Genomic DNA, 27,020 nt, shown 5'->3' on the forward strand with positions numbered 1-27,020 from the left:
TTCTATTATAAATTTTTACTAAAAAATTGTTGATTTCTATTTTTCACCCAGCATACGAATAGCATTTATATGTTAGCATTGTGTTTGCTAATATACACATCACTTTTGGTCTTTCTTTCTTTCTTTTTTTTTTTTTTTTTGAAAGATGACGGGTAAGGGGATCTTAACCCTTGACTTGGTGTTGTCAGCACCATGCTCTCCCATGAGAGCCATCCGGCCATCCCTATATAGGGATCCAAACCCATGGCCTTGGTGTTATCAGCACGACACTCTCCCAAGTGAGCCATGGGCCAGCACCTCACTTTTGATCTTTCTTAGTGGCCCTTAAAATTTAGTACTATTAACTAGTATTCATTGAGCGTGTGTCTTCGTGTATTTAAACGTTCATTGTAGAGGTCTAGCTTCCTAAATTTATGCTATGGGCATAAAGCTTTTTCATTAATCTTTTTGAAGTTTATTCTTATGTAAATTACTAAATTTTGAAAATTCAAATCTCATTTTTGACCTGGAAAAAAAAATGGTATTGTGTATATGCGTGTGTGTAAATGTGTGTGTATGTGAGAGAGCGCATGCACCTGTGAGCCCATGCACAAGAGGGATGTTTATGTAAGGCCCATATTCAGTTTGGAAGATAGTACCTACTGAAAAATAAGCTAATTATTAAAGCTAAGTAAAGGAAGGTGACGTTGCATTATGTGAGATAAGCAAGTGGGATCATAGAATGCTTACATACACAGAAGCAGCATTGGCAAGCAAGGAAGGAGAGAACTAAGAGATACCATCATTAATATGATCAAGGAAAGGCTTCAGATGGTGATGATTGTGAAAGTTAAGCAGACCAAATTCAGTTCAGCTCAGCAGGCTCTCCTTAGCTCTTACAAATGCACTGAGTATGTTGCAGTAACTAGGTGCAAGATATGATGAAAAAGTGAGAGCCAAAAGTATGTGGTATTGATTATAGGTTTTGATGCTCCCTTCATTTTTCCTTCATAATGGCTTACCATATATTTAAATTTAAAACTTAAAAGCTTACTCGAGTCCAAAAATGTTCAGAAATTATAAGCATTATATATCACTGTTTCAAAAGTTCAACCTATGTTTAAAATGTTAGTTTCATTTAAAAAATTGTATTGACTAAATAAAAGTATTTATTTTTTACCTATTTGTTTTTCTACTATCCTTATTAAAAGTTTCCGTAACTGCTTTTACTGTTACTTATGGCTCGAGTCAACTTTTCCCATTGCAGATTAGCAAGGCTCATTTCCAATTTTTAGATATAAATATTTGAACATGCTTTTTATATGTTTCTTCAAGAGCTTGCATTAGGAATTTTTAACAACATGCTTTTCCATTTGTGATATTCATATTGAGTGAGCAAAAATGTGAGGGATGAGATTTTCAGATTCAAAGAAAGATAGGATGATTATGAAACAAACAAAAAAGAATGACCTATTAGAATTAACAAGAAATTCATTTAATTTTTAGCAGTGTGAGAAATGCAGTATACCAAGGTGGAAATAAAGGTAGTTCTTTGTCATCTCATTGTTCTTTCTGGTTAAAGATATTTTATATTTTATAACCAACTTTGGCTCCTCTTTAATAATACATTAAAATTTGTCAGCCATAAAATTTTCTGAACTTTCTTTGATATATTTAGTCCCCTGTCTACACTGGTTGACGGTGGAGATTTATCACGACTTCTGAAGTAGTCCTTGGTTCATTGTGGGTGATCAGTAAATGTTCATCTAAACATCATCTGGTTAGCCAACATAGCATTAAAGACTTTTATTCCTAGGGTAATAAACTCTTTATTTGAATTATGTGAGGCAAAGAAATGAGTCCTTTTATCCTACCAATATCTTTTAAATTTCTAGGATATTTAGAATTATAGAATTTTTTGAATCAACAATTTGACATTTAACTAAACTTATTCTTTATGTCACATGATGAAACCTGTTAATAAAAACTTAGAAACAGTGTTTTATCTTTGGCTGGCCCTTTGTTTTCAACTCAACAGTTTTGTTTATTTAGCTGACAGATTCTGTTTTCATTATAGAATTTCTAGCACATCAAAAGGCTATTAAAAGAACTAATAGCTTTGGGGACAAAATTTAAATATAAGCACAATACAGCACCTGAAAAAACTCAAATACTTTCACTATATGAATGAAGAGTAGAAGTTTCATTTATAAAACCAAACGAGTTTATTAGAAAAAAATAGTGTCAACTATAAAACAAGCACAGATTTTCTGGTCATTAGCTGGTTCATAAACATAATTATTAAGTATAAGTAAAATTTTTATTGACTAAATTTTAAGACTACTAGCCAGATATCTCTGTAGAATGACATGAAAATCATAATACTAGTTGTAAATGTAACTAAGGATGGCACTCTCACCATGTCTAGTCAACATTGCTAGCCAGGGCAAGCAGAGTAGAAAAAGAAATAAAAGGCATCTGTTTGGAAAGGAAGACACAATCTATCTATCTGCAGATGACATGATCTTGTATATATTAGATAATCCTAAGGAATCCACACACGCACATAAAACTATTAGAATTAATAAATGAGTTTAGCAAGTTTCAGGATACAATGCAAGATCAGTGCACACGAATCAGTTGTATTTCTATAATTAGCAATGAAGAATCCAAAAGTGAAGTTAAGGAAACAATTTCATTTATAGTACAATCGAAAAGAATAAAATACATAGGAATAATACAAAAGAAGTCCAAAACTTGTATGCTGAAAACTACAGATCATCACTGAAAGAAATTAAACAAGACCTAAATAAATGGAAAGGTATTTCATGTTCATAGATTGTAAGAGTTAATATTATTAAGATATTAGTACTCCCCAAATTGGTGATTCAGTGCAATCTCTATCAAAATCTCAGTTGGCTTTTTGCAGAAATTGGCACACTGATCCTAAAATTCATATGGAAGTGCAGGGGATCTTGGATGGCTGAAGTAATGTTGAAAAAGAAGAATAAAGTTGGAGGAGTTACACTTCCCAATTTTAAAGCTTACTGCAAATCTGTAGTAACCAAGACAGGTTGGTAGTGGCATAACGGTATACATATAGATCAATGGACTAGAATTGGGAATCCAGAAAAATACCGTACAGTTATGTTTAGTTGATTTTCGAAAAAGGTGCCGAGTCAATTCAATGGGGAAAGAATAGTTATTTTTCAACAAACGGTGCTGAGAGAACTGGAGTTCCACACACCAAAGAATGAATTAAACCCCTACTTAAAAGATAAATATAGACCCAAATATAATAGCTTAAAATACAAAACTCTTAGGCATTGGTTTCGTAGGTGCAATATCAAAAGAAATAGATACGTTCAACTTCACCCAAATTAAAAACTTTTATACTTCAAAGGATACTATAAAGAAAGTGAAGATACAACCCACAAAATATTAGAAAATCTTTTGCAAATCGAATACCTAATAAAAGACTTATATCTGGGATATATAAAGACCTCTTACATCTCAATAATAAAAAGATAAATACAATAATTAAAAAATATGCTGAGGGGGCCGACCCCGTGGCGCACTCGGGAGAGTGCGGTGCTGGGAGCGCAGCAGTGCTCCCACCGCGGGTTCGGATCCTATATAGGGATGGCTGGTGTGCTTACTGGCTGAGCACGGTGTGGCCGGTCACAAAAAAGGACAAAAAAAACCCAAAAAACTGAGGATTTGAGTAGACATTTCTTCAGAGACGATATACAAATGGCCAGTAAGCACAAATGAATATGTTTAAAATCATTAGTCAGGGATATGCAAATCAAAACCACACTGATATACTTCATCATACTCACTAGCATGGGTATAATTAACAAACTGGATAGTAACAAGTTTTGATGAAGATATGTAGAAATTGGAACCCTCACACATTGCTAGTGGGAATGTAAAGTGGTGCAGTCCCTTTGGAAAAATGTTTGGCAGTTAAAAAAAAAAAATTAAAACTGAACACCCATATGACTCAACAGTTTCATTCCTAGGTATATACCTAGGAGAAACAAAAACGTACATTCACAGAAGAACTTTTATGTGGATGTTCTTAGCAACATTAGTCATGATAATGAAAAAGCAGAAACAACCCAGATGTTCAGCAATTGACAAATGGATAAATAAAATGTGGATTGTCCGTATGATATACTATTATTTGGCAATAAAAATAAAATGCTGATACAGACTATGGCATGGATGAACCTTGAAAACTCTATGCTTTGTGAGAGAAGCCAGGCATGAAAGGCCACATATGAGTTCATTTGTATCAAGTGTCCAGCATATGCGAATATATAGAAACAGAAATGAGAATGGTGGTTGCTTGGGGGTAGTGGTGGGAAAATGGGGAGTGACAGCCAATGGGTATGGAATATCTTTTAATAGGGACAACAATATTTGAAACTTAGATTGTGGTTATGGTTGCACAACCTTGTGCATATACTAAAAATATTGAATTCTACACTTTATTTGGGTGAATAGTATGTTACATCACTTATATCTCAAAAGTTTTTTAGAAATGTAAAGTTACCATAATTAAGAGTTTGGTACTGACAAAATAATGGACAAATCAATGCAGCAGAATAGAGTTAAAAAATAACTATGAATATGTATAGGAATTTAGTATATGATATAGTTGGTATGCCTAATCAGTGTTTAGAGATAGATTATCTCACAAATGGTTTTAGACAATTGGTTACACATATGGGGAAGTAGTATAACTAAATCCCTGCCATATTGCTTATATCAAACATTCTATATAGATTAAAGAGCCATAAAAGAGGAAAATGAAAAAGAAAAATGGAATTGTTTTATAATCTTGGAGTAAGGAAAGTATGACACAAAACTCAGAAGTCCCAAAGCAAACTATTGATAAAGTACAATTTCACGTGAAAAATACAATTTTGTTTTAAGAATATATCATAGTAAGGTGGCAAATGCAAATTGACAAAAATGGTTTGCAACCTATAAGACAAAGCGATTGTTTCCATACTTTATAAATCACTAAGGGAAAGATGAACAATGTAATTTAAAAACGGGCACATGATGTGAACAGGGAGTTTATAGAAAAAGAAATATAGGTGGCTTGTAGACATGAAAATATGCTTAATGTTAATTAAAATGAAAGAAATATCACATGTCCTTTCTCAACGGGGTGCTGAGAAAAAACAGCAATAATACGTTGAACTTTCAGAAGGAGAGAACAAAGCTAAGGATACTAGAGATGTGGGGGAGTAGGGGGGTTAGGGAGTGATTGGTAGAATAAAGGGGATAAAGAATAATTACAATTTGGAGTAATGAATATGCTAATAAAAATTATAAAATATTGTAAAGACAGGTAGTAGTTAAACCTTATTTCAGAAAAAAGATTTGTATAAATTAAAATCAATTTATGTATGAGATATCTGGGTATAAATATTCACAATGGGAAAAAAGAATTAAAAAAATGAAAGAAATGCACATTAAAATAAGTTGATAATGCTTATCATTGGAAAATTATTGGGAAATAGGGACTCATACTGTTTGTAGTAGTACACACAGGTACAACTGGAGAGTAATTTAGTAACAATTGTGTGAAAACAGTTGTGCGTATCTTTTTACTCATCAGGTCTATTTCTAGGGATTTATTGAGTAGGTATACTTGAATGTGCATGCAAAGATATGTAAGGACATGTATAACGGCTTATCTTGTAGTACTGTCATCAGTAGTTAATATTCTGCAGATAACTTAAAAATCCTAACTGTAGGTGACTGGTTAAATTAATTTATGGTACATCTTAGCAGTGGAGTACTATGCAGCTAAAAAAGTTTGTATTGTGGAAAGATGTCAGAGACATCCTATGAATGGAAAAGACAGTTAGGTAATAGTATGTATATTGTGATCCTATTTGAATTAAAAATTATATGAAGTTTCTGTAATTATAAAACAATATAAATAAAACTTACCTGTGAGGATCGAATTTCCTTCTATTTTTCTCTATTGTTTGATTTTTTTTTACCATGATCGTAATATATAAACTCAAAGAATTGAATAGAATGTTTAAATATTTAATAATTAAAATAACTTTAAAATATATATTATATTTATATATATAAACTTGGTACTTTATAAGCACTATCTTTTTTTAGATAAACTTTAATTGATGGCCATTGGTAATTGTATATTTCATTTCGACTTGTTTACTTATTTCTTTTTTAATAAATAAAACTTGGTGTTTCTTTTTCTATGGATATGAACTTTATATTAGTCTGTGAGTCTATGATAATTTCCATAAGTCTCCATCTGGGTTTTTTTGCTCAGTTGATCTTCAGAGTATTTCATGACACATTAACAAAGCATATGTATATCTGCTGTGGCGAAGTGTTTTCTTGTTTGTTGGCTTGATAATTAACTGTTTTTTTAAAAATCTAATTTTTTGAATAAATTATAGATGCATATGATACAATATTTCAATGATACAAGAAGGTTATATAGTGAAAAAGAAAATCTCTTAATAACCTAGTTTTTCTTCTCAGGCAACCATAGTTACTACTTTTTTGTGAATCTGTGTAGCAGTTCTCTCTGCATTTACAAGTAGGTATACACACACGCACACGTTTCACACAAATGGTAGCATATTAAGCATACTCCTCACACCCTTTTGTTGTTAACAAGGTAGTTGAGAGATCTTTCCATATCAGGACATGATGAAGATGTTCCTTCTGTTTAAAGTCTGTGTGGATGATCCTAATTGATTTGACAGTTTTCTGTTGATAACATGTATTATAATTTATTTAAATATAACTCTTATTTTAGATACCAGTTATTGTCTAGGTGCTGGGGATAGACTGGTGAGAACAACAACAACAAAAAAGGCATTTCCGCCCCTCGTGAAGTTTAAATTCTATGAGATAAAGGCACAGTAAGAGAAGACCTACTCAGATAAAAGCAGAATCATAATTGTGATAAGTGCTGAGAACAGTGTGAGCGAGGGAATTGATATAGTCAGGGTGGTGAAGAACAGCTTTTCTGAAGAAGTGATAATTGAGCTGACATCTACACAATTATTAATTTTACGTATTTTAAGGATGCAATTTTGTTCTGTAGTATCTTTCCTCTCATTTCTTCTGTATCTATAAGCATTCCTTCATTAGTACTTCCATCTCATCAGCTTTTAAACATGCTTAACTTTCTCACATATGAAAAAAAAACCAAAAAGAAAACCCTTCTCTGACTCCACTTTCCTTTCTAACTTCTGCCCTTTGTCTCCTCTTTCGTTCGTACCAAGAAAGTGCTATTTATACTTCTTGTTTCCATTCAGTCATCTCACTCAATTAAGAAAAAAATTCACGTTTACTCCTTCATCCTATTCCAGTCTGTGTCATAACTGTATCACAGTGAAACAAATTTCACCAAGGTCACCAGTGATCCCCATGCTTAGTGGGCACTATTAATCTCCATTTTGCTTGAATGTTCTTGGCATTGCACATAATTGACAACTCTCCTTAAAATATTCTTATTATTAAATGCTGGAGTTCCTTAAGGCTTTGTCCTAAGCTCTTTTCATTTCTCATCAAACACTCTTAAAGCAAGCTTCAGACAGTATCTATACATGATTTCCAAACCTATAGCTGACCTCTCTTCTGAGCTTTGCACCAGTATGTCCAGCTGCCTCTTGTATTTTTCTACTTTATTTGTTCTTTGTTTATTCAAAACAACAATACTTTTAAAAGTTCATGGAAAAATAGAATTAAAAGATAATGTAGGGCTGGCCGGTGGCTCACCTGGGCGAGCATGGTGCCGATAACACCAAAGTCAAGGGCTTGGATCCCCAAATCAGCCAGCCACCAAAAAAACCCTCCCAAAAAACAGATAATATAAATCTTTCCATGAACTTTTTTAAGTACTCTGGCATATTTATTTAGAGCCTCTTATTTGCCAGGTATTATGCTGGTGCTGAGAGTGTCTTATGTATCTTTAGTGGAATATGATCAAAACAGAACTCATAATCCATACCCCCTGTGAAAAGCAAGCAAACAAGTAAACAAAACAGCCAAAATAAGACCTTCTCTGCCTCCATTGTTCTCATTCAATTACTGAAATCTAACTCAGTTTCTTCTAGCTTGAAATTTAGGAATTAGTCTTGACTCCTTCTTTTATCAGAGTATCCTATCCTCATCCAATCCAGTCCAATCTAATCCAGATAGCCTAAGCCAATGCAATGTTACTAAGGTCTGGCCATTCTGCCTTCTAAGTGTCTTTGTAGTGCATCCATTTCCCACCCTTACCCCCCTTTTCAATGCTAATGCTCTAGAACAAGCTACTATCACTTGACTGCTGCAGTAATTTCTAATTGATCTTGAAAGCATTCACTTTTGATTGCCACCTGGCAAGTTGCTACATGACCGCAAGCATGACTTTTAAAAGTGTTCCTTAATTCCTGTGCCTCAGTTTTCTTATCTGTAAAATTGTGATAATAATAGCCTTTCCATCATAGGCTTATTGTGAGGATAAAAAGAATTACTATGTATAAAATATTAGAGTAATAAATCCTCAATAAATTGTTGAAACCTTGTAAGGTGTTACATTAAGCCAAATAAAAAGTATGATTAAGGCAGAAAGAGGATTTATTAGTAATAGATTTGTGTGGAATAATTATTATCTTGTTTATACTTAATTGTGCTATATATGTTCACACTGACAATCTGCAGCTCTTATAATACATGACCTTATAATGTGTAGTTTTTCTTTCTTAATTAAAAGGCTAAGAAGCACCAAGCCTTCCTAGTAGAGACATGTGAAAATAACGTGAAAGAATTGGAATCGATCTTGGACAGCTTTACTGTGTCGGGCCAGAGGACATCAGGTTAGTTGAAGGTATAAAGTGACAGATGCATCTGTCAATGCTCCAAAGTCACTACATTTTGGGAATTCTGCAGATGCCTCTTATAGTCCCTCATCTCAACATGTTTTGATTTGATGACATGATAAGAGCAGTTCTCACAGCAGTCAGTTGGCCTAGCTGGCTGAGAAAGGGTGACGGAATGTGGACCCGCTGTTGTCCTCCAAGAACTTGATTTACAAGTGTTGGGGTCTGTAGGATTGGACAGACAAGGGCTCACTTGCTGTGTTCTGAATCCAACTGAGAAAAAAGTCCTTACAGTATACCTGCAAGGGGAACAGATGTTTCCATCAAGCTGAGCCAAATTCTGAGGCAACCTTCAGCAACTTAAAGGTCATGCATTCAAAAGGTTATGCAGGACATGGGCTGTAACATAGCACATATTCATACTGTTGCTTTCTAAGCTGGTTTTCTCCTTCTTTTCTTACTACCGTCTACATATACTCTCCAGATAAGAGTGCTTAGGTAAAATATATTAATTTTACTATTAATCCACTTAATATGATAAATATAAGAATTGTATATTAGGTAGGCATATTTTGGGAACTAGCAAAAGCATTAGTTGGCTAGTGAATTCTGTTTGCTTTTGTACTTTCTTATTTTTTTGTGTTTATGCCATTATGTGTACAATATAGTAGCTCTGACTTAAGTACTTTTACTTTTCTACCTCGGTTTTCTTTTGCCATAATGTCAGCCTCAAATTATTTAGCTGTCTTCTGACACAATTGTGTTCTTCAAAAAGCACATAAAATTAAATTCCTTAAACTTTAAAATTGAGCTTCAGGACTTTTTTTTTTTTGAGGAATCAACAGTAATTTTGGCAAATGAGTTCTTTAGTTCAGGAAAGTTTGGTGTCCTTGAAAATGTGGAAGGATCTGATCAAGGCTCATATTTTACCTTATGGATCTGCAGATTACTCGGTGAACTAATAGAAATTTAGTGGGCTTTGCTATTATCCATTTTTTCAGTCTGCTTTTATTTTTCGTATATTTTTAGTTGTAATTTCATGAAATTAATGTTACTTTGTTTTTATTTAAACTTTTCCCCAAAGCATAGTGTTCCATGGTTTGTTACTATTGACAAATCAAAGTATATAAAAGTGACATAAAAAATATAGGTACAGCTATCCAGCTTTCAATTATACTTGATAAAGATTTGGAGGATAAAATTTTCATTTGCAGTGATACTCTTTAATTATGGAGATGTATCAGTGGTGTTTAATGGTGTTAGGATCTTTAAAAATTATTACATATTATCACAGCATATCTTATCTCAATATTATTTTAAATATTTCTTCAGAGTGAATTAGGAAAGCTAAGAATAATGAGGTCATGTCTCCTTTGAGTTTTAAAATGAAATAGTTGATAACAAAGCAACTTACAAATTATTACTAAGCCTATAGAAAAAGAATTATCTTCTATTAAAGATTTCTTTTTATTCTTATCTTTTAGTGACCATCCTTTTTTAACTTTGTAGTTTTCTTTGTACATGCACACTCTATGTATAATATGAAATGTGTTCCTAGGAGAGGACTGTGCACTGAATTAGTGATTTTTGGATTGTTATAGAGTGGTCTTTGTTTCCATATTGTGGTAGTTATTCACTCTTTTACACTCTCCTGCTCCCCTAGTACCCCAGTCCATTCTCCTCTGCTCTCTGTTTTGCCTTGTGCATTGGGAGGCTGACTTCTGTGGATCTGGGCTCCTTTGCTTCCTGGCTTCTGGTTGGGTTTGGACAGTAGGTGCACCAGCAGGAGAATAAGAGGGTGGGAGAAGAAAGCTATCTGGGTATTTATTTCCTCTGCTCCCTCTGATCCTGTGCATTCCTGGCAATGGCTTAATTTTTCAATAGCTGCAGCTCCTGTCAGGTGGGTCCTCTTTCATAGCTGTGGCTCTTCCTGGACTACGGTGACAGCATTCCCTCCATTTGACCCGTTAGGCTTAGCCATGTTGTTGGTTTTCCACTCTTGCTTGTTCTTGGTGCCTCATCATGTCTTATTTGATCTGTTAACCTGTCCACACTTCTGTAGTCTCATCATTAAATTCTCTTCTCTTCTGAGTATTCTATTTCCTGACTAATTCATATACTTGCTTGGGACCTGGTTTCATTCCTACTTTTGGTTTTTATGAAACAGCCTTGTATCACTATCATGGACTCCCTTTCTGCTTATGCCAGCTCAGGATGGGTTTTTATTATTTAAACAAGAGTGACATAATTAATAAACTGTATTGCTTAATATTTTGTGGAGGAACTTGTCCATTAAGATTGCCTTCTGCATCAGTCCTGGCTTTGATTACACACAGATGACAAAATGTTTGTTCCTTCCAAATGAAGTAATGAAAAAACTTATCCTGGTGTGTGTGTGTGTGTGTGTGTGTGTGTGTGTGTGTGTGTGTGTGTGTGTGTGTGTGTGTGTGTGTGTGTGTGTGTGTGTGTGTGTGTGTGTGTGTGTGTGTGTGTGTGTGTGTGTGTGTGTGTGTGTGTGTGTGTCTGCATGCATGTGTGTATGTGCATGCATAAGATATACATATACATACATGCATATATATAAACACGTATATATATCACAGTATATATATATCTTCCAGTGAAAGTCTACTTCAAACAGCAACTTGTTCTTACTTTGTGATGATAGTACATCCTTGGAATTTTTTATTTTTTTATTTTTTTATTTTTTATTTTTTTTGGCTTTTTCATGACCGGCACTCAGCCAGTGAGTACACCGGCCATCCCTATATAGGATCCGAACCCACGGCGGGAGCGTCGCTGCGCTCCCAGCGCCGCACTCTCCCGAATGCGCCACGGGCTTGGCCCCATCCTTGGAATTTTTAACAGAATTAATTCAGTTATCTTGGAAAGGGCTTTTCAGAGATCATTTGTTTGTAGTTATGGCAAGCAGGCAGTGCTGCTTCAGCCCCTCTTACTACCTCTACATACTTTCAGTCTAATACATACTCTGTACCTACACCCCATTTCAGGAAAAGTAATCCATGGTAAAAGTTAGAGGGATGGTTACAAAATTGTTTTTTTGACTTGCTCTTTAAAATGAAATTAGTGAAAATTGTTTTCTTGAATTAGTCAAATTGTTGACAATAATTTACAGGTGTTCCCTGTCTTTCCAGATTTTGTAGTCTTCTAAATTAAGAAACTTTCTGAGGCAAGTGAACCCATCAGCTTATCTTCAGGTAGCAGAAACGACAAAGTTTCAGTTAGTCCAAGATGTTCAGGAAGTGATTTACTTATAGTATTTAACTTGATCTCCTCACCTGTGATCAGTGTGACACTTTGTTTTCCAATGCGTCTAACACCTCCCTTGTTGTTACTACCTGGTCTCTCTGCTTCCACCTTTGCTCCCCTTCAGTCTGTTTTCTCTCTAGCTACCAGAATGATCATTTAAAAACCCAAGTTACAAACTTTCTGTTATAAAATTATTAAGTTCTGGGGATCTAATGTATATAGCATGGTGATTTTAGTTAATAATGCTGTATTGTTTACTTGTAATTTGCTAAGAGAGCAGATTTTTAGTATCCTCACCATACACACACACACACACACACAAAATGGTAACTAAGTATGATGATGGATGTGTTAATTAACTTGGTTGTGGTACTCATTTGACAGTGTATATCAAATCATCACCTTTTACACCTTGAATGTATACAGTTTTTGTGTGTCAGTTATACTTCAATAAAGCTGGAAGAAAAAAACAACAACAAGAAAATCTAAGTTAGAGCATGCCATTCCTTTGCTCTAAACCTTTTTGGGCTATGCATTTCACTTAGAAGCCAAAGTGCTTGCAATGGCTTGTAAGACCCTACATGGTCAGCCTCTATCCTTTATGATGTCCTTTGACCTCATCTCCTACTACCTTCCCTTCCTTCCCTATGTTTGGGCCACTGTGGCCTCCTTCCGTTTCTTGAACATTCCAAGTGTGCTCTTGCCTTAGGGGCCTTTGTGCTTGCCACTTCTTCTGCCTGGAAAGGTTTTACCTAGTATAGCTCTCTTTCTTCTCTTCCTTAAGTCTATGTTCAAATCTCACCTCTCCATGAGCGTACTCATTGCCCATTCCCAGGTCACTCTTCTCACTACCTCTCTCCCTTTCCTTCTCTACTTTTTTTTTTTTGCATAGCACTTACTGCTGTCAAGCATTTCTAGCATACTATATAGTGTATTTATTATATCTAAGCTCCATGAAGGTGTGGATCTTTGTCTCTTTTATTCATTAATGTATTTTAAGATGCTAGAATAATAGTTGACACAAAGCACTCAAAAAATACTTGTTGAATATGAATGAGTAAAAGCATGAATAAATGAATATCAGGTTGAAGGTCTATTTTACATTTTAATTTTTGAGGTTATAATGGTAGTCATGTAGTCTTTTTCCAAATTATAGCAACTCTTTGGGTGGCTATCCATAAGGAGTCAGCAGGAAGGTTGACCTTCACTGGAGAAGATGTACAATCTTTCATGGATCATAGAAATGTCAACTTGATTGCCTACTATCATTTGACAAGACAGCCTCAATTTATTTCATCAGGGACAATTATTTCTGTTTCTACTTTCTATATTTCACTAAAATTGAAGCACTATAGCTGCTCATTTCTCAGTTCTTTTCTGGTAGAAATTCTTAGAGTGTGTGTGGGGGAATCGTTTCCTACTTTGAACCCATGTAGTCTTTCTGCCTCGAGTATGTCTTCTATTTCAGTTTCAACTGTACCTGAGGGTGTGAGCAAACATCTGGAATGTGACTTTTACTTCATTGGATTCATGAAAGAAAGTTTTTCTTATGGCTCAGCTTTGAATCCTCCTCAGGGCGGTTGTTTTCATGTTGACTGAGACTCCAATCTTCTCCAACTTACCTTTACTTAAGGAAATCATTTGTTATACTCCAGAGGCGTTCTTTTTCTTTCTACCTAGGGGGACTAACGGACCTTAGGAAATAATAGCAACAGCACTTGATGCCTGTATATGTATATGTCGTCCAGGAATGGAGCAGTCTTGAGGAGTGCTCTTAGGAAAATCAGGACACAAATTAGACTTTTCCTTTCCTCTTTCCTCCTTTACTTCTTTCATAAAGGCATATTGCCAAGACCTTCTGAGAGTTGTAATTGTTCTTAAGAACCTCATGGCTGTCATCTTTTAACTAGAGATTCATGGGCTCCTAAGAAGCTGGGAATGGCTACAGGAGCAGCACACAGATTTCCTTTGGTGTCATTCACTAATTTCTTCTCTCTTGCTTCCCTTATCTCCCAATTCACTGAGGTTTACAAACCAAATTTGCCCCACTTCATTATGCTCATAGTTTCAGTTTATGAAATCCAAGAGAGTGGCTTCAGTAACTGTGCTCAACATTCTATAATGGGATTATTGACATATGCCAACATACGTTATTTATTGACTTTTTTTAGTGCAAAGAATGCTTGTAAATGTCAAAATATATTGTTTTGGGCATTTACACTTCACTTAAAATTTGGTCAAAATAGAAGTTCATTTCTACTTTTCTTCATTTACTCAGAGTATGTCAAAGATAGCTGATGGCTGTGCTAATTGCTACTCATTTCCAACCATCTTCTATACCCTTCTTGTCCTCTTAAGATTTTTTTGTCTTCTTTTTATTTGCCAATTTTTTCACTTTCTTACTTTACAGTTATACCTCAATTTCATAGGATTCCCTAGAAATGGAGTATCAATTCTCGTTCATCCTAAAGTCTTAAAATATACTATTGTTTTCCCTCTCATTTCTACTTTTCTTGGAGATGTCAGTTTTAAATGATTGAAGTGAAACAATTTATTGTTTCATCTTGTTTTTTGTTATTCCTTTTAAATTTTAAATTGTTTGTAGAGAGTATATAGTGTTACATAGAGGAAACATTCAAATAATTAAAAAAAAATTATTCTGATTATTAAGCATTGCTTCATGCCTACATTGTTATTTATAATTTGTAAAACAATCAAGTTTAGAGTGACAACTGCCTGGTAGTCCTCTCTAAAATAGCTTCAAACTTTTATACATATGAATGCATAGAAAAGTTGGAAACATACAGTAATACCGGAAATCAGATAAATAGCCTATCTTAGAGAAAATATGTGTGTGTGTGTGTGTGTTTGTGTGTGTGTGTGTGTGTGTGTGTGTGTATACATTTAGTAGAACTGGAATGAAAAGTACAGTCCACTCCCCATCTGTGTTATCGTTCCTGACAGTAAATAAACATTTTGTTGTCCTGCCACTGTGTTGGGAAAATAGAATAGTTTGGTCAGGGCCCTCGCCTTGGGTCCAGTTGGGTGTGGTTTAGCACATCCTTTGTAAGCAAATTTGTGTGTGTGTGTGTGTGTGTGTGTGTGTGTGTGTGTGTAGTTAGTGTGCAGGTCTGCCAATGTATCTTTTTTGTTTTGTTGCTATTCTTGTGTTCTTTGGGGAGAGAGAGAGAAGTAGAGAGGAGTTTTAGTGAAGCAGGCAGGTGGGGGTCTTCCTTGAGCATCCGCCCTGCGTTGCCATGCTTTCCAACCTGTGACTCCAAGGACCTTTTGTCTGGTTACCTAGCTCGTAGACCTGCCTGAAGGGGTCTGGTGACCCAGCCTGGCGTGTGAGGGGTCTGGTGACCCAGCCTGGCATGTGAGGGGTCTGGTGACCCTGTCTGGTGTGTTTAGGGTTTGTGACTCAGTCTGTGAACGGCCTTGAGGGGTCTGGGAATTCTAGACCCAGCCCCATCTCGACAATCGGCCCAGTCGGGGCAGGAGTACTGGCAGGTAAAAGAGCCCGACAACTAGCATGGTCGCCTAGCTTTACAATTGGTGTCAAGAACAGGATTAAGAGCTAGACAATTGGTGCAGTGAGCAGGGTTCCAGACATCGGCCTTAGCTGTGGCTCCACACACTGTATCCTCCCTACATCAGAAATGGAGGGGCTGTCCCAAAGCCAAAATTGGGAAGCAGTCTTATGTGGTGTAGGTGCCACTTTCTGAGGCAATCACAGTATTTTTCCTATCTTTTCTCTCTCCACTCCCATCCCCATCTACTTGTAATTCCCAGAGTACAGCTGACCAGGAATGACCCAGGGACTAGAGGTAAAGTTCCAAGAAGTCTCCTCTTCATTCTTTTTAGGGATCAAGACAGAAAGAACCTTGGTAGCAGTTCATACTAGGGATAAATTTTCTTTTATAGTCTATCGAAATGAGTGTGCCAAAGGTCCAGGCAGTGGTTTGGGAAGTGATACCACCTCAGTTCAGGGCATTGTAATAGCTTGCTACTTGCTGAACAATGTAATAGGAACTGTGTACATTCATGTAGCCTTCAGATACTGATCTTAAAAGGGAATTTGATCAGAATATAATGGTTTCAGAGTAGGGCTAAGGACAATTCATTCATCTAGTCTTTTTTCAAACTTTCTAAATATGGTTAGTTTTTTTCCTTTTTTCTTTTCATTTGAATATTAAGAAAAGGAAAACTATCTAAATAGAACTTGTGAAAAATGAAATACCACAAAATAAGGGGAAAGGAACAGTATTTGGAATGCTTAGAATGATAAAGTGGTTTAGTGGAAATCAGAATTTGGCATCTACAGTGGGATACAAAAAGAAATGACCTTTATCAAATAGGAGTAATAAATAAAGAGTAGTATGAAATAGAAAAAGATTACTGCTTTTCCCCAAGAAAACCCAACATATGATTAAAAGATAAAAGAGTGAGATAAGGAAAGATTATAGGGAAACTAAAAATAGGATAATAGATTTAAAATTTGTGAGAAGCTCTGACAGAATTGCCACTAGAAAATCAGATTGGTTATTTGGAGGACAAAATGTATGGGAAAAGAACACAGAGATAAAATACAGAGGAAAAGAACAAAGAATTAAAGCAAAGATAAATTAAGGAAAGAAACAAAAGGAAAACATGATAATATGGAATACCAGTGTAAACATTGTAGGTCTTTCTAAGGCAAACCAGAATAAATGAAACAGATGTAATAATTTAAGACAATTTGAAAGCACTTCTTTGAGATGAAGAAAGATTCTAGCATTCAGGACGGGTTCACTACTTTTCAGGGAAAAATAATTAAATAAGACCTCTATTAAGATAAATTCTTGAAAAATGTTCAATTCGAAGTATAAAGGAAGAATATGGTGTTAACTATAAAAACAAATCTGAATAATGAACATGTATTTTTTCTACCAAGAGAAACCTCAATAAACTTTTTTTTTTTTTTTTAAAAAGGCAAGATCTTTCTATGATCTCTTTTCCTTTAAGTTCATCTAGTAATTAGTTGCTATCTTTTTAACTTTTTATGAAAAATTTCAAACATGTAGAAAAGGAGGCAGTGTACTATAACAAAATTCCTTGCACTCATTACTCAGATCAACATTTTAAAAAAAATCAACTTAGGACCAATCTTTTCTCATCTAAATTTTTCTTTGTTTCTTTCTTCCTTTTCTTTTCTTTATATTTTTTATTGTTTCCTCTATAATCCCACCTATTTTCCCTCTCCTATATTATATTGAAGCATATCCCAGATATTGTTTAATTTCACTCATAACTATTTGTTTGACTCTAAAAGATGAGGTCTCTTTTTAAATAGAAATACAAGGGCCAAGCCCGTGGCGCACTCGGTAGAGTGCTGCACTGGGAGCGCCGCGATGCTCCCGCCGCGGGTTCGGATCCTATATAGGAATGACCAGTGCACTCACTGGCTGAGTGCCGGTCACGAAAAAACGACAAAAAAAAAAAAAAAAAAAAGAAATACAAGATCATTATCACTAAAAAATTAAAAATAATTCCTCAGTATCATAAATTTCCAATTTTCTTATATATCTCATATAATATCAATTTGTTTAAATTAGCATTCAGGGCTGGCTGGTTAGGTCAGTTGGTTAGAGCATGGTGCTAACACCGAGGTCCAGGGTTTGATCCTTGTAGTGGGCAACTGCCAAAAAAAAAAAAAAAAGATGAAACACAAACAAAAAATTTGGCATTCAGAGAAGTTCTAGTTATTGTGGTTGATTGATTGGTCTTTGATGTAATTTAAAAAATCTGTATGTTCCTTCCTCATCTATCTTTTCTTATTTGTCTTTTTAAAAAAATTTCTTGAAAATGGTTCTATTGGTTCTAGGAGTTTCACAGCCTACTTTTTTCTGATGGCATCCCCACTGTGTAGTTTAACATGTTTCTTTGTTCTGTAGTTTTCCCATAATTTGGTAGTTGAATCTGTGGTAATGGAATTGCTCTATATCTGAGCTGTCTAATATAGTAGATACTAGCTACATATGGCTGTTAAGTGCTTAAAATATGGCTATTGTGACTAAGGAACTTAAAAAATTTTTATTTAATTTAGTTAATTTAAATATGAATTCAATGACAATTAAATAAATTTAAATAATATAGTTGGCTATCATATTTGGATAGTACAAAATTAGAAGCTTGATTAAGTCTTGGTCTCTGATTTTCTATTAAATTGCATTTCTTTTTAAATTCACTTCAAATGTTTTATCTTGTACACTTCTTTTTTGAGTTCTGTAAGTCTTTGGCCTATATCAATTTGGATTTTCAACTTTTATTTTTCAGTTCAAATCTCTTGTTTAATACTATCATACTTGTTATGATAGGTTTAATTTCATTTTTGCCTTTACTAGATTTGTTCTTGTGGTTCCTCTTTAGGAGAAATTCTTTCCATTTTAGTCATAGAATATTAAGTGTAGAAAGAAACTGAAGATCAACTATGCATTATAGGATAGTAAAATCTAAACCTAGAGTTTGCTTAGGCAATCAGAACCACTATAAATATTAAGGAAGGAAGTTATGTAAGAATTAGACCTTATGCAATTATGGGAGAAGCTGAGGAAGTAAGGTCTAGAAAAGGGAGTTGGAGGATCAGAGAAAAATTACTAGCCAGCCATATTTAAACACTGGCATGGGTGGACAAGTCAGAGTACAAGCAAATCTGGGAATCCAGACATGTCGGGCTGCCAGAGGGAAGTAGAGCTGCTGAAGAAATTCTTGGAGGACCTTTTTCTTGGCTTCTGGAGGTAGGCCTGGGGTCACTGTGGATGGAAAGGGCTGATGAGAAGAAAGATAGCTGCATGTGGAGTGGGGCAGAATGAAGATAGCTGGGACTCCCTGGCACCTCTCCCTTTGTCTCTCACTGTGGGTAGAGTGAGGACGAGCTGTAATCAATCAGTACTTCTATATTTGTCTTTCGTTGCGTATAATCACAATGACCTTTAGAGGGTAATGGCTGTTCTTTTACTTCTGCCTTTTCAAATTTTGTACAAATTTCTATTTTGGCTAACTGTGACTTGGAACTATACAACTATGGAGGGAACGGATTCTGTGAAACAGTTCTAGTTTAGCAAAGTTTATGTAGTACAAAACCACCACAGTCCAACTTTTGTCAACTTGGTGAGAACATACACCTTTTAAAACCATATTTCCCTTCCAAATAAAGACAACAGCAAAACTATGCTTCTGTAGCTTGAAGTGTACCTATCCCTTATATAACTGAAAACACGTTAACTCTCTCCGAAAAGAACATCCAAAGTCACTTTGTCTGTTTGTGGGTGATGTTCAATATTCTTCTGAGTCATGCTCCCCTTTTCATACCATGCACCTTAAATACTGAGTTATAATGTTCATCATTACTAATACATCTTACGTTGATAGAGAAATGGGAGAGAGACAATAAAGAACAAGAATATATGTAAATATATTCATATTAAAGTACAGAAGAAATTCTTATAACTACTTAGTACTTTTTCTGTCTGGTTACAAGATTGTAGCTGTTGTTTAAAATTTCCTTCTTTCACTACCCATCCCATATTCCATTTGCTTTTAGCAAGCATCTCAGTTGGATATAGTTCCATCCCTGTTAATATGATTCAGACGTTTAGGTCTGTGCCATTAGCCGTCCTGCCCATGTGAAGTTGTAGCTATCCATTAATTATTTTTTTATTGTGGTAAAAAAACATATAATATAAAATTTACCATCATAACCATTTTTAAGTGTACAGTTTGGTAGTGTTGAATATATTTACATCGTTGTGAAACAAATCTCCAAAACTTTTTCGTCTTGCAAATCTGAAACTGTACCCGTTGAACAACTCCCCTATATTAATCTGGGTTCTTCAGAGAAACAGAACACACATGCACGAATTGGATCACGTGATTATGGAGTCTGAGTAGTCCAAGATCTGCAGGTGGCAAGCTGGAGACCTAGGAGAGCAGGTGGTACAGTTCCAGTCCGAGTCTGAAGGCCTCAGAACTAGGAGAACTGATGGTATAAGTTTCAATCTGAGTCAGAGTCTGAAGGCAGGTAGAAGATCAGTGTACCATGTCAAAGACAGTCAGGTGGAGAGAAAGAATTCTTACTTACTCAAACTTTTGTTTTTTTTTCTTTTTAAAGTAGACAACCTTTTTTTTTTTTTTTTTTTTTTTTAAATATTACTACTGCCGTTTTATTTTTATTTATTTATTTATTTTTTTCGTGACCGGCACTCAGCCAGTGAGTGCACTGGTCAGTCTTATATAGGATCCGAACCCGCGGTGGGAGCGTCGCCGTGCTCCCAGCGCAGCACTCTACCAAGTGCGCCACGGGCTCGGCCCTTACTTACTCAAACTTTTATTTCATTTAGGCCTTCAACAGATTAGATGTGGCTCACTCACACTGGGCAGGACAGTCTGCTTACTCAGGGTGCCAATTCAATTGTTAATCTCATTTGTAAACACCTAGATCTCATTTGTAATCTCACAGACACACCCAGAAATAATGATTAACCAAATATTTGGGCACCCCATGAGCCAGTGAAGCTGACATAAAATTAACTATCATATCACCTTTTTCTTCCTCCTCCCAGTCCCTGGTAATCCCCATTCCACTTTCTGTTTCTATGAATTTGACCACTTTAGGTACCTCATGTAAGTGGAAACATACAGTATTTGTCTTTTTATTTCATTTAGCTTAATATCTTCAGGGTTCATCCAGGTTGCAGCATGTGACAGGAGTTCCTTCCTTTGAATAATATTGAATTGTATGTACATACTACATTTTGTTTATCCATTCATCCATTGATGGACATCTGGGTTACTTTCACCTCTTGGCTATAGTGCTGATATAAACATGGATGTGCAAATATCTCTTTGAGATCCTGCTTTCATTTCTTTTGGATATATGAGGGTACTTCAAAAAGTTTGTAGAAAAATGGAATTGAAAGGTAATACGAATCTTTCCATGAATTTTTTGAAGTACCCTCATATACCCAAATGTGGGATTGCTATTCCATTAGCTTTTATCATATGTGAGTGTACTAATAGGCACCCTGTCTGCATTCCAGATACACTTTTTCTTACCACCACTTTCCCCTTGATAATCAGAACTAGTTGTCCTGGTACAGAAAGAACCTTTTTTGCTCTTTGATTTCCTGGTATGAGGAGCTCCGACATAACCAGGTGGCATTCTTGACTTCCATTTAAATGGAACCATGGCTGTGTCCCATGGTGGAAAACATTTTCCTCTTGGGAATTAAGACTTATACCAACAGAGCCACAGTTTCTGAGATGAGAAGCAGACATTTCACTAATGGATCATTAGTGGTAACAGTGAGATAAACAACTCCTATTTTCAATATTTGATTCTAAGACCTGTGAATACTGGCTGTGAGAGAAACAGCACCATATACTGACTACTGACTCAGAGCACATATTGTATCCTGGAGGATATTATCCTCATTCCACAAAATGTTGCCATCCGGCTGACACCAGGAATCATCAAAGGACCATTTAACTATTTTGCATGACAGCTACTTCAGAGTGATGGGAAATGTGGTAAGAACAGTGAATTCTATGAGTATGAGACCATTTACATACTTGATTTGCTATAAAATGAGTTCCTGGGTCAGAAGCAATGCTGTTTGTAACACGTGATGGTGAATAAGGTATTTTATAAATTCAGGGATGGTGGTTTTGTCAGAAACGTTATGGTCAGGAAAGGAAAATCTATATCTGGAGTGTCTATCTTAGTTAGAATAAAGCATTGCCATTCCATGATGGAAGTGACTCAGTGTAATCAACCTGCTACCAAGTGGCTGTCTGACCCCCTCCAGAGAATGGTGCCATAACATGGGCCCAGTGTTTGTCTTTGCTATTGGTGAATTTGACTTTTAACAGGGGTTGTAATTCAGTTAGACTTGGTGAGTGGAAGTCCATGTTGCTGAGTCCATGTTACCTCTACCCTTGCTGCCGTGATTCCTTTGTTCAATTGAGTAAGGACAAAGATGGCTGGGAAAAGATGGTGGCTGATATCCATAGAATGCTTCATCTTGTCCTCCTGATTATTATGATCCTCCTCTACTGAAGTTGATTTGGGCACAGTGCCCATTTGCAGAGGTCTGTTCACATACTCTTCCCCAGACAACCTCATTACCAGTTTTCCATTCATGTTCTTTCCAAGTCCCTGACCATTCAGCCAAACTGTTAGACTTTACCTATAAATTAGTGTGTTTTTCTTTTGGATATACAAGGCTATTTGAAAAAGTTATTTGGTTATCATTTCAGGCAAAATGTCAGTCACATCCACTAAGTGAAGTTGTATCCACTGGGAGGTTTTCTTTTCACCATTGTCCTTCAGAGCCACCCTTGAGTGGGGCTGTAGTGCTGCTGCAACTGCCTACTTTTGAGTAGTGTCAGCATATCATACAGAACCCTCTATAAAACAAGCCCATTTTTCCCCCATTACTCAGCTGGTCAGAGGGAACTTTCCATGCATTCAGGGTGTGGGTTAAGAGAGAGAAGCAATGTAACAAGGATAATGGCCCGTGGGAATCTGGACTACTTGCCGATGCAACTTACTTGTGCGTTCAGACTTGCTTGAACCCAGTCTTGAATATACCACTTTCATTTGATGATAGAGTGCTGATGTGCATGCCCAAATTTAAGAGTTGCTGGATCAGACCATAACCGTTTATGATGGGCAATCTCAGGTCACATGATAAATTGGGGGCCATGCATTTAGTATCTGCTGAAGACCAGTATCAAGTCCAAAGCCAATTTTCAAGAGGGAAATATTTGTTTATAGAAGATGGCTTGCTTTGCTTCAAAATCCTACAAGTTTATACTATATTTCACCTATAAGGACCTGCCAAATGCAATATAGAAGAGTACTTCAAAAAGTTCATGGTAAAATAGAATTAAAAGATGATATGAATCTTTCCATGAACTTTTTAAAGTGCTCTAGTACATCTTGAATTTGAGTTATTGCTACTTTCTACTCACCAGGTCCAATCAGAATGATATCATCAACTTAGTAGAGAACTAAGTGGAATGTGATATTTTCTAGAATGGAGTGTTGATTGAGATTTCTACAGACGTGGTCGTGATAGAGGGCTAGAGTTAATATAGCTCTGAGGTAGGACAGCAAAGAAGATATATTGCTGGCCCTCCCATCTGGAAGAAACTTGTTTTTGGTGGTCTTTATTAAAAGGATAGAACAAATAGCTTCATTCCAATTACCAGTAAACGTGTTGATATGCTCCAACAATGAAACTATATCTTTAACTGTAGCTGTATTTGGAGTCACACATGATTATGCTTACAGGAATTCACTATTTTTCCCTAAGATCTATCTGTGTTCTGCACAGGCCCAGATAGATGAGTGGAATGCTGATAGGGTGGTAGGAGTCCCAACCCCTTTATCTTTCAAGTCCTTAAAGAGGCACTACTCTCTACAATCTCTCCAGCAATGTGTCATTACTTTTGATTTACTTTTTTGGTAGGTAAAAAATTCTAGTAGCTTCCACTTCGTTTTTTCTTCTTGGTTTTCTTCTATAATAGCCCTCACTCCATGGGTCAGGTAACCAACCAATATGGACATTATGCCAATTGCTGCATTTGTCTTTTTTTTTTTTTTTTTGTCTTTTTGTGACCAGTTGCACTGCGCTCAGCCAGTGAGCAGCGCACTGGCCATCCTTATATAGGATCCGAACCCGCGGGCGGGAGCACTACTGCGCTCCCAGCGCCGCACTCTCCCAAGTGCGCCACGGGGTCGGCCCTGCATTTGTCTTTTCTAATGATGCATTCCATTCCAAACCAGGGAAATAAATATGGGATGAGCTGAGCTACTGGAAAGAGACCTTAGCCAAAACTCCGCTAATTACCTAACCTCTGTAAGCTCCTACCCTGACTGTTGAACCACAATAGCATATTAGATCTCCTTTAATTAGTATCAGCTCAGATTCAGTGTCCAGTTATCCCTGATAAGTGTAGTTAATTCCCCTTCTCCAGTACACAGTCATCCTGATAAACAGTTGCATGTTTCTTTGAGGATGGGTAGGAGAAAGCTTTATAGTGAAATTTTTTGGCAGTATGTCAGGGTTCCTAAAGGGGATCTATCTTCTTTATTCAGGGGGGCCTGTGTCTGTGAACTAGCTCAAGGCTGAGAAGTGGTTGAGGGCCAGTACTCTCTTTTGTGTTGAGTTAAGTCCTACTTCTGGTAATCAGACCTAGAGCTTTCTACTTATGCAAATAAAACTTAGATTGACCATCTATTTCAGTTCTAGGAACACCGCTATCAGTTAGCCAATGCCAGCAATCTCCATTGGTCAAACCATTTTGATTATTATTTTGATTCCACTGCTCATTATGGTAACTGTGTTCACTTTGTCTCTGGAAGTTAATTGCTACCACTTGGCCCGTGTCACCTGAGATCCCATCACTCCCATTGAATTCAGGGAACCCAGTTTGAGAGTGCCATTTTCTACTGTTATTCTTGGCCTTCTAGCCACAAAGAGCTTATCGAGTCACACAGAGCTCACTGAGGAGGTTGGGGCTCTCCCTACCAATGTATTTCTCCAGACTTGGTAAAGGAAGTGTTTTTTGGACTCTCCTAAGGGACATGGTTAGGGAGCGGATGAGTAGAACTTACATAATAAATACTTTCCACATGTTAGAAAAATTATGAGCTATTTTCCTTAAACACTCCAGAACGGGCACCAGTGTTTGCAAGATAATGAAGATGTTTTATTTATGACCTCAGTGACTGAGACAAGTTAATATTCAGAATGTAGTCTGAGTTTGAAAAGTATAATTGCAAAAAAATATGTTTATATTTAGTGCTTTTAGAATGAAAAAGGAATTATTTTAGTTATCAATTCATTATATATTAAATGCTTGGATTTTATCAGGTGAAAATAAAACCCATTTGAATGTTGATTTCTGTTTTCTACTACGTGATCAAAAATCAGCATTAAATAAGAGTATTTTTTTCCCTCATCTGTTCTGAGGATGAACATATTTTATGTAGATAATCTTTAAAAATAGCTGTCTTTCATCTTACATTCTCTCTCTATTATTTTTTAATAGTTCTTCCCTTTTAGGGTCTTTCAAAAAACTGAAATAGATAAGAAGATGGTTGAGAAGGTGGAAAAGGTAGACTCACCTCATTCATCACAACTTAACTGTTTTTACTGTAGAACTATAGGGTGCTGAGGTAATAACACCAGCTTGAAAAACAGTGGTTTATATGAGTCATGTAGAAATATTTAGTTTTTGAGGTTTTCTAAAAGGAAACATTTAAATAGAAGCTTGGAACCTTTTTTTTCTTCCTCAACCCCTTGTGGACTACTAATTCAAGAAAAGATTTGCCAAAGTACAGTCAGAGTTGAAGCCTACTTAAAAGCGGGAGGGAGAGATTAAAACAGGGAGTGGTTGTATGAACATATAGACTGGTACCCATGTACAGTGACACACATGTATAGGGAGAGGAAGAAATAACTCGAAAGGTTTTGAGTTGATGTTACTGAAGTATAAAGTGTTCCTGACATATTCTGTTCTTCGTTTGGAATTTGACCTTTGAAAAGCCAATTATAAGTACTGTTCTAATCTTTTTTACTGCTCTTTATCTGTGAGTTTTTAAACCTTCCTCTGATAGGATAGCTTTAATAGTTTATTATTTTGGGGGCCATAGTGCAGTGATCAGAATATTATTAGGTTAAATCAAGTCAATCAATAAGGTTCTTGGTCCAGAGTGACCCTTTCTTTTTATTTTCAAGCATTTTGTCATGTTAAGTGACCAGTATGTATTTCTTTTTATAGTAGATGTGGGTGGAACATAAAGCATATTTTGTAGTTCAACTGAACTTTATTGTATAAACCTTTTCAGGCAAGAAAACTTTATTTTATGTAGAATATAAGAATGTGCATGGGTCAGTAAGGAGAGGTCATTTTGTCCCCTTACTCCTCAGCACTCATATTAAGATGATTTTATTATTCTGAATTTCTAAGAGGAAGTTTTCTCCCTTATTGTAAAAACCAGCAGATTTCCCGAGTGTCCTTGAATGATTTATTCATGGCCTACTTGTGTAGTAGCAAAAGAAAAGAATTATACATTACATTTTTTATCTTGGGTAAGAAAGCAATTTAAAAAAATATATTTGGTAAGACCTTTAATAAAATTTTTAATGAGTTGTCTTTCCAACTCATACGCATTACGAAGAGTACTGTCTCTTGTATTATTATGGCTCAGAGCAGCGTATCTTTTTTTTTTTCCCCTAACTGGGATATGTGTTGTTTCCATATCAATTTTGGTTTTTAAGTTAAATATTTTTCTGTTTAAGAAAATCTAATTTGTACCCGTACTTAAGATAGTGAAAATTATACCTCAATAAATGTCAAAAATATATTAGCAACATTTTCCCCAAGATTAAAACACTAAGTATCACCAGTACTCTGAGATGAATAAAGTTGATTTATCATTAACTGAGAATTTTTTCCAGTTTCGTCTTTTTTTTGACTGGTAAGGGGATCGCAACCCCCGGCCTGGTGTGGTGTGCACCACGCTCAGCCAGTTGAGCGCACCGGCCATCCCTATAGGATCCGAACCCATGGCCCCGGTGCCACCAGTGCTGCACTCTCCCGAGTGAGCCAAGGGGCTGGCCCTTCCAGTTTCTTCTTTCTTTCTTTCTTTCTTTCTTTCTTTCTTTCTTTCTTTCTTTCTTTCTTTCTTTCTTTCTTTCTTTCTTTCTTTCTTTCTTTCTTTCTTTCTTTCTTTCTTTCTTTCTTTCTTTCTTTCTTTCTTTCATCTCTGCCTTCTTTCCCCATCCCCCAACAAGTTCCAGTAATCGAATACTTGAATGGATGAATGATCTCATCTAATTA

General features: G+C 35.9%; 1 protein-coding gene across 1 annotated transcript in view; it reads left to right on the top strand.

Moving 5' to 3' along the window:
• CCDC171 (coiled-coil domain containing 171) overlaps positions 1-27,020 on the top strand; it is a 338,249-nt gene that overhangs the window by 103,679 nt on the left and 207,550 nt on the right. Inside the window, exon 11 of the mRNA XM_063080963.1 lies at positions 8,753-8,855. Coding sequence (XP_062937033.1) covers positions 8,753-8,855 — 103 coding nt within the window. The remainder of the gene's footprint in view (positions 1-8,752; positions 8,856-27,020) is intronic.

Source organism: Cynocephalus volans, chromosome 16, assembly GCF_027409185.1.
Source record: "Cynocephalus volans isolate mCynVol1 chromosome 16, mCynVol1.pri, whole genome shotgun sequence".
NCBI classification, from domain to species: Eukaryota; Metazoa; Chordata; class Mammalia; order Dermoptera; family Cynocephalidae; genus Cynocephalus; species Cynocephalus volans.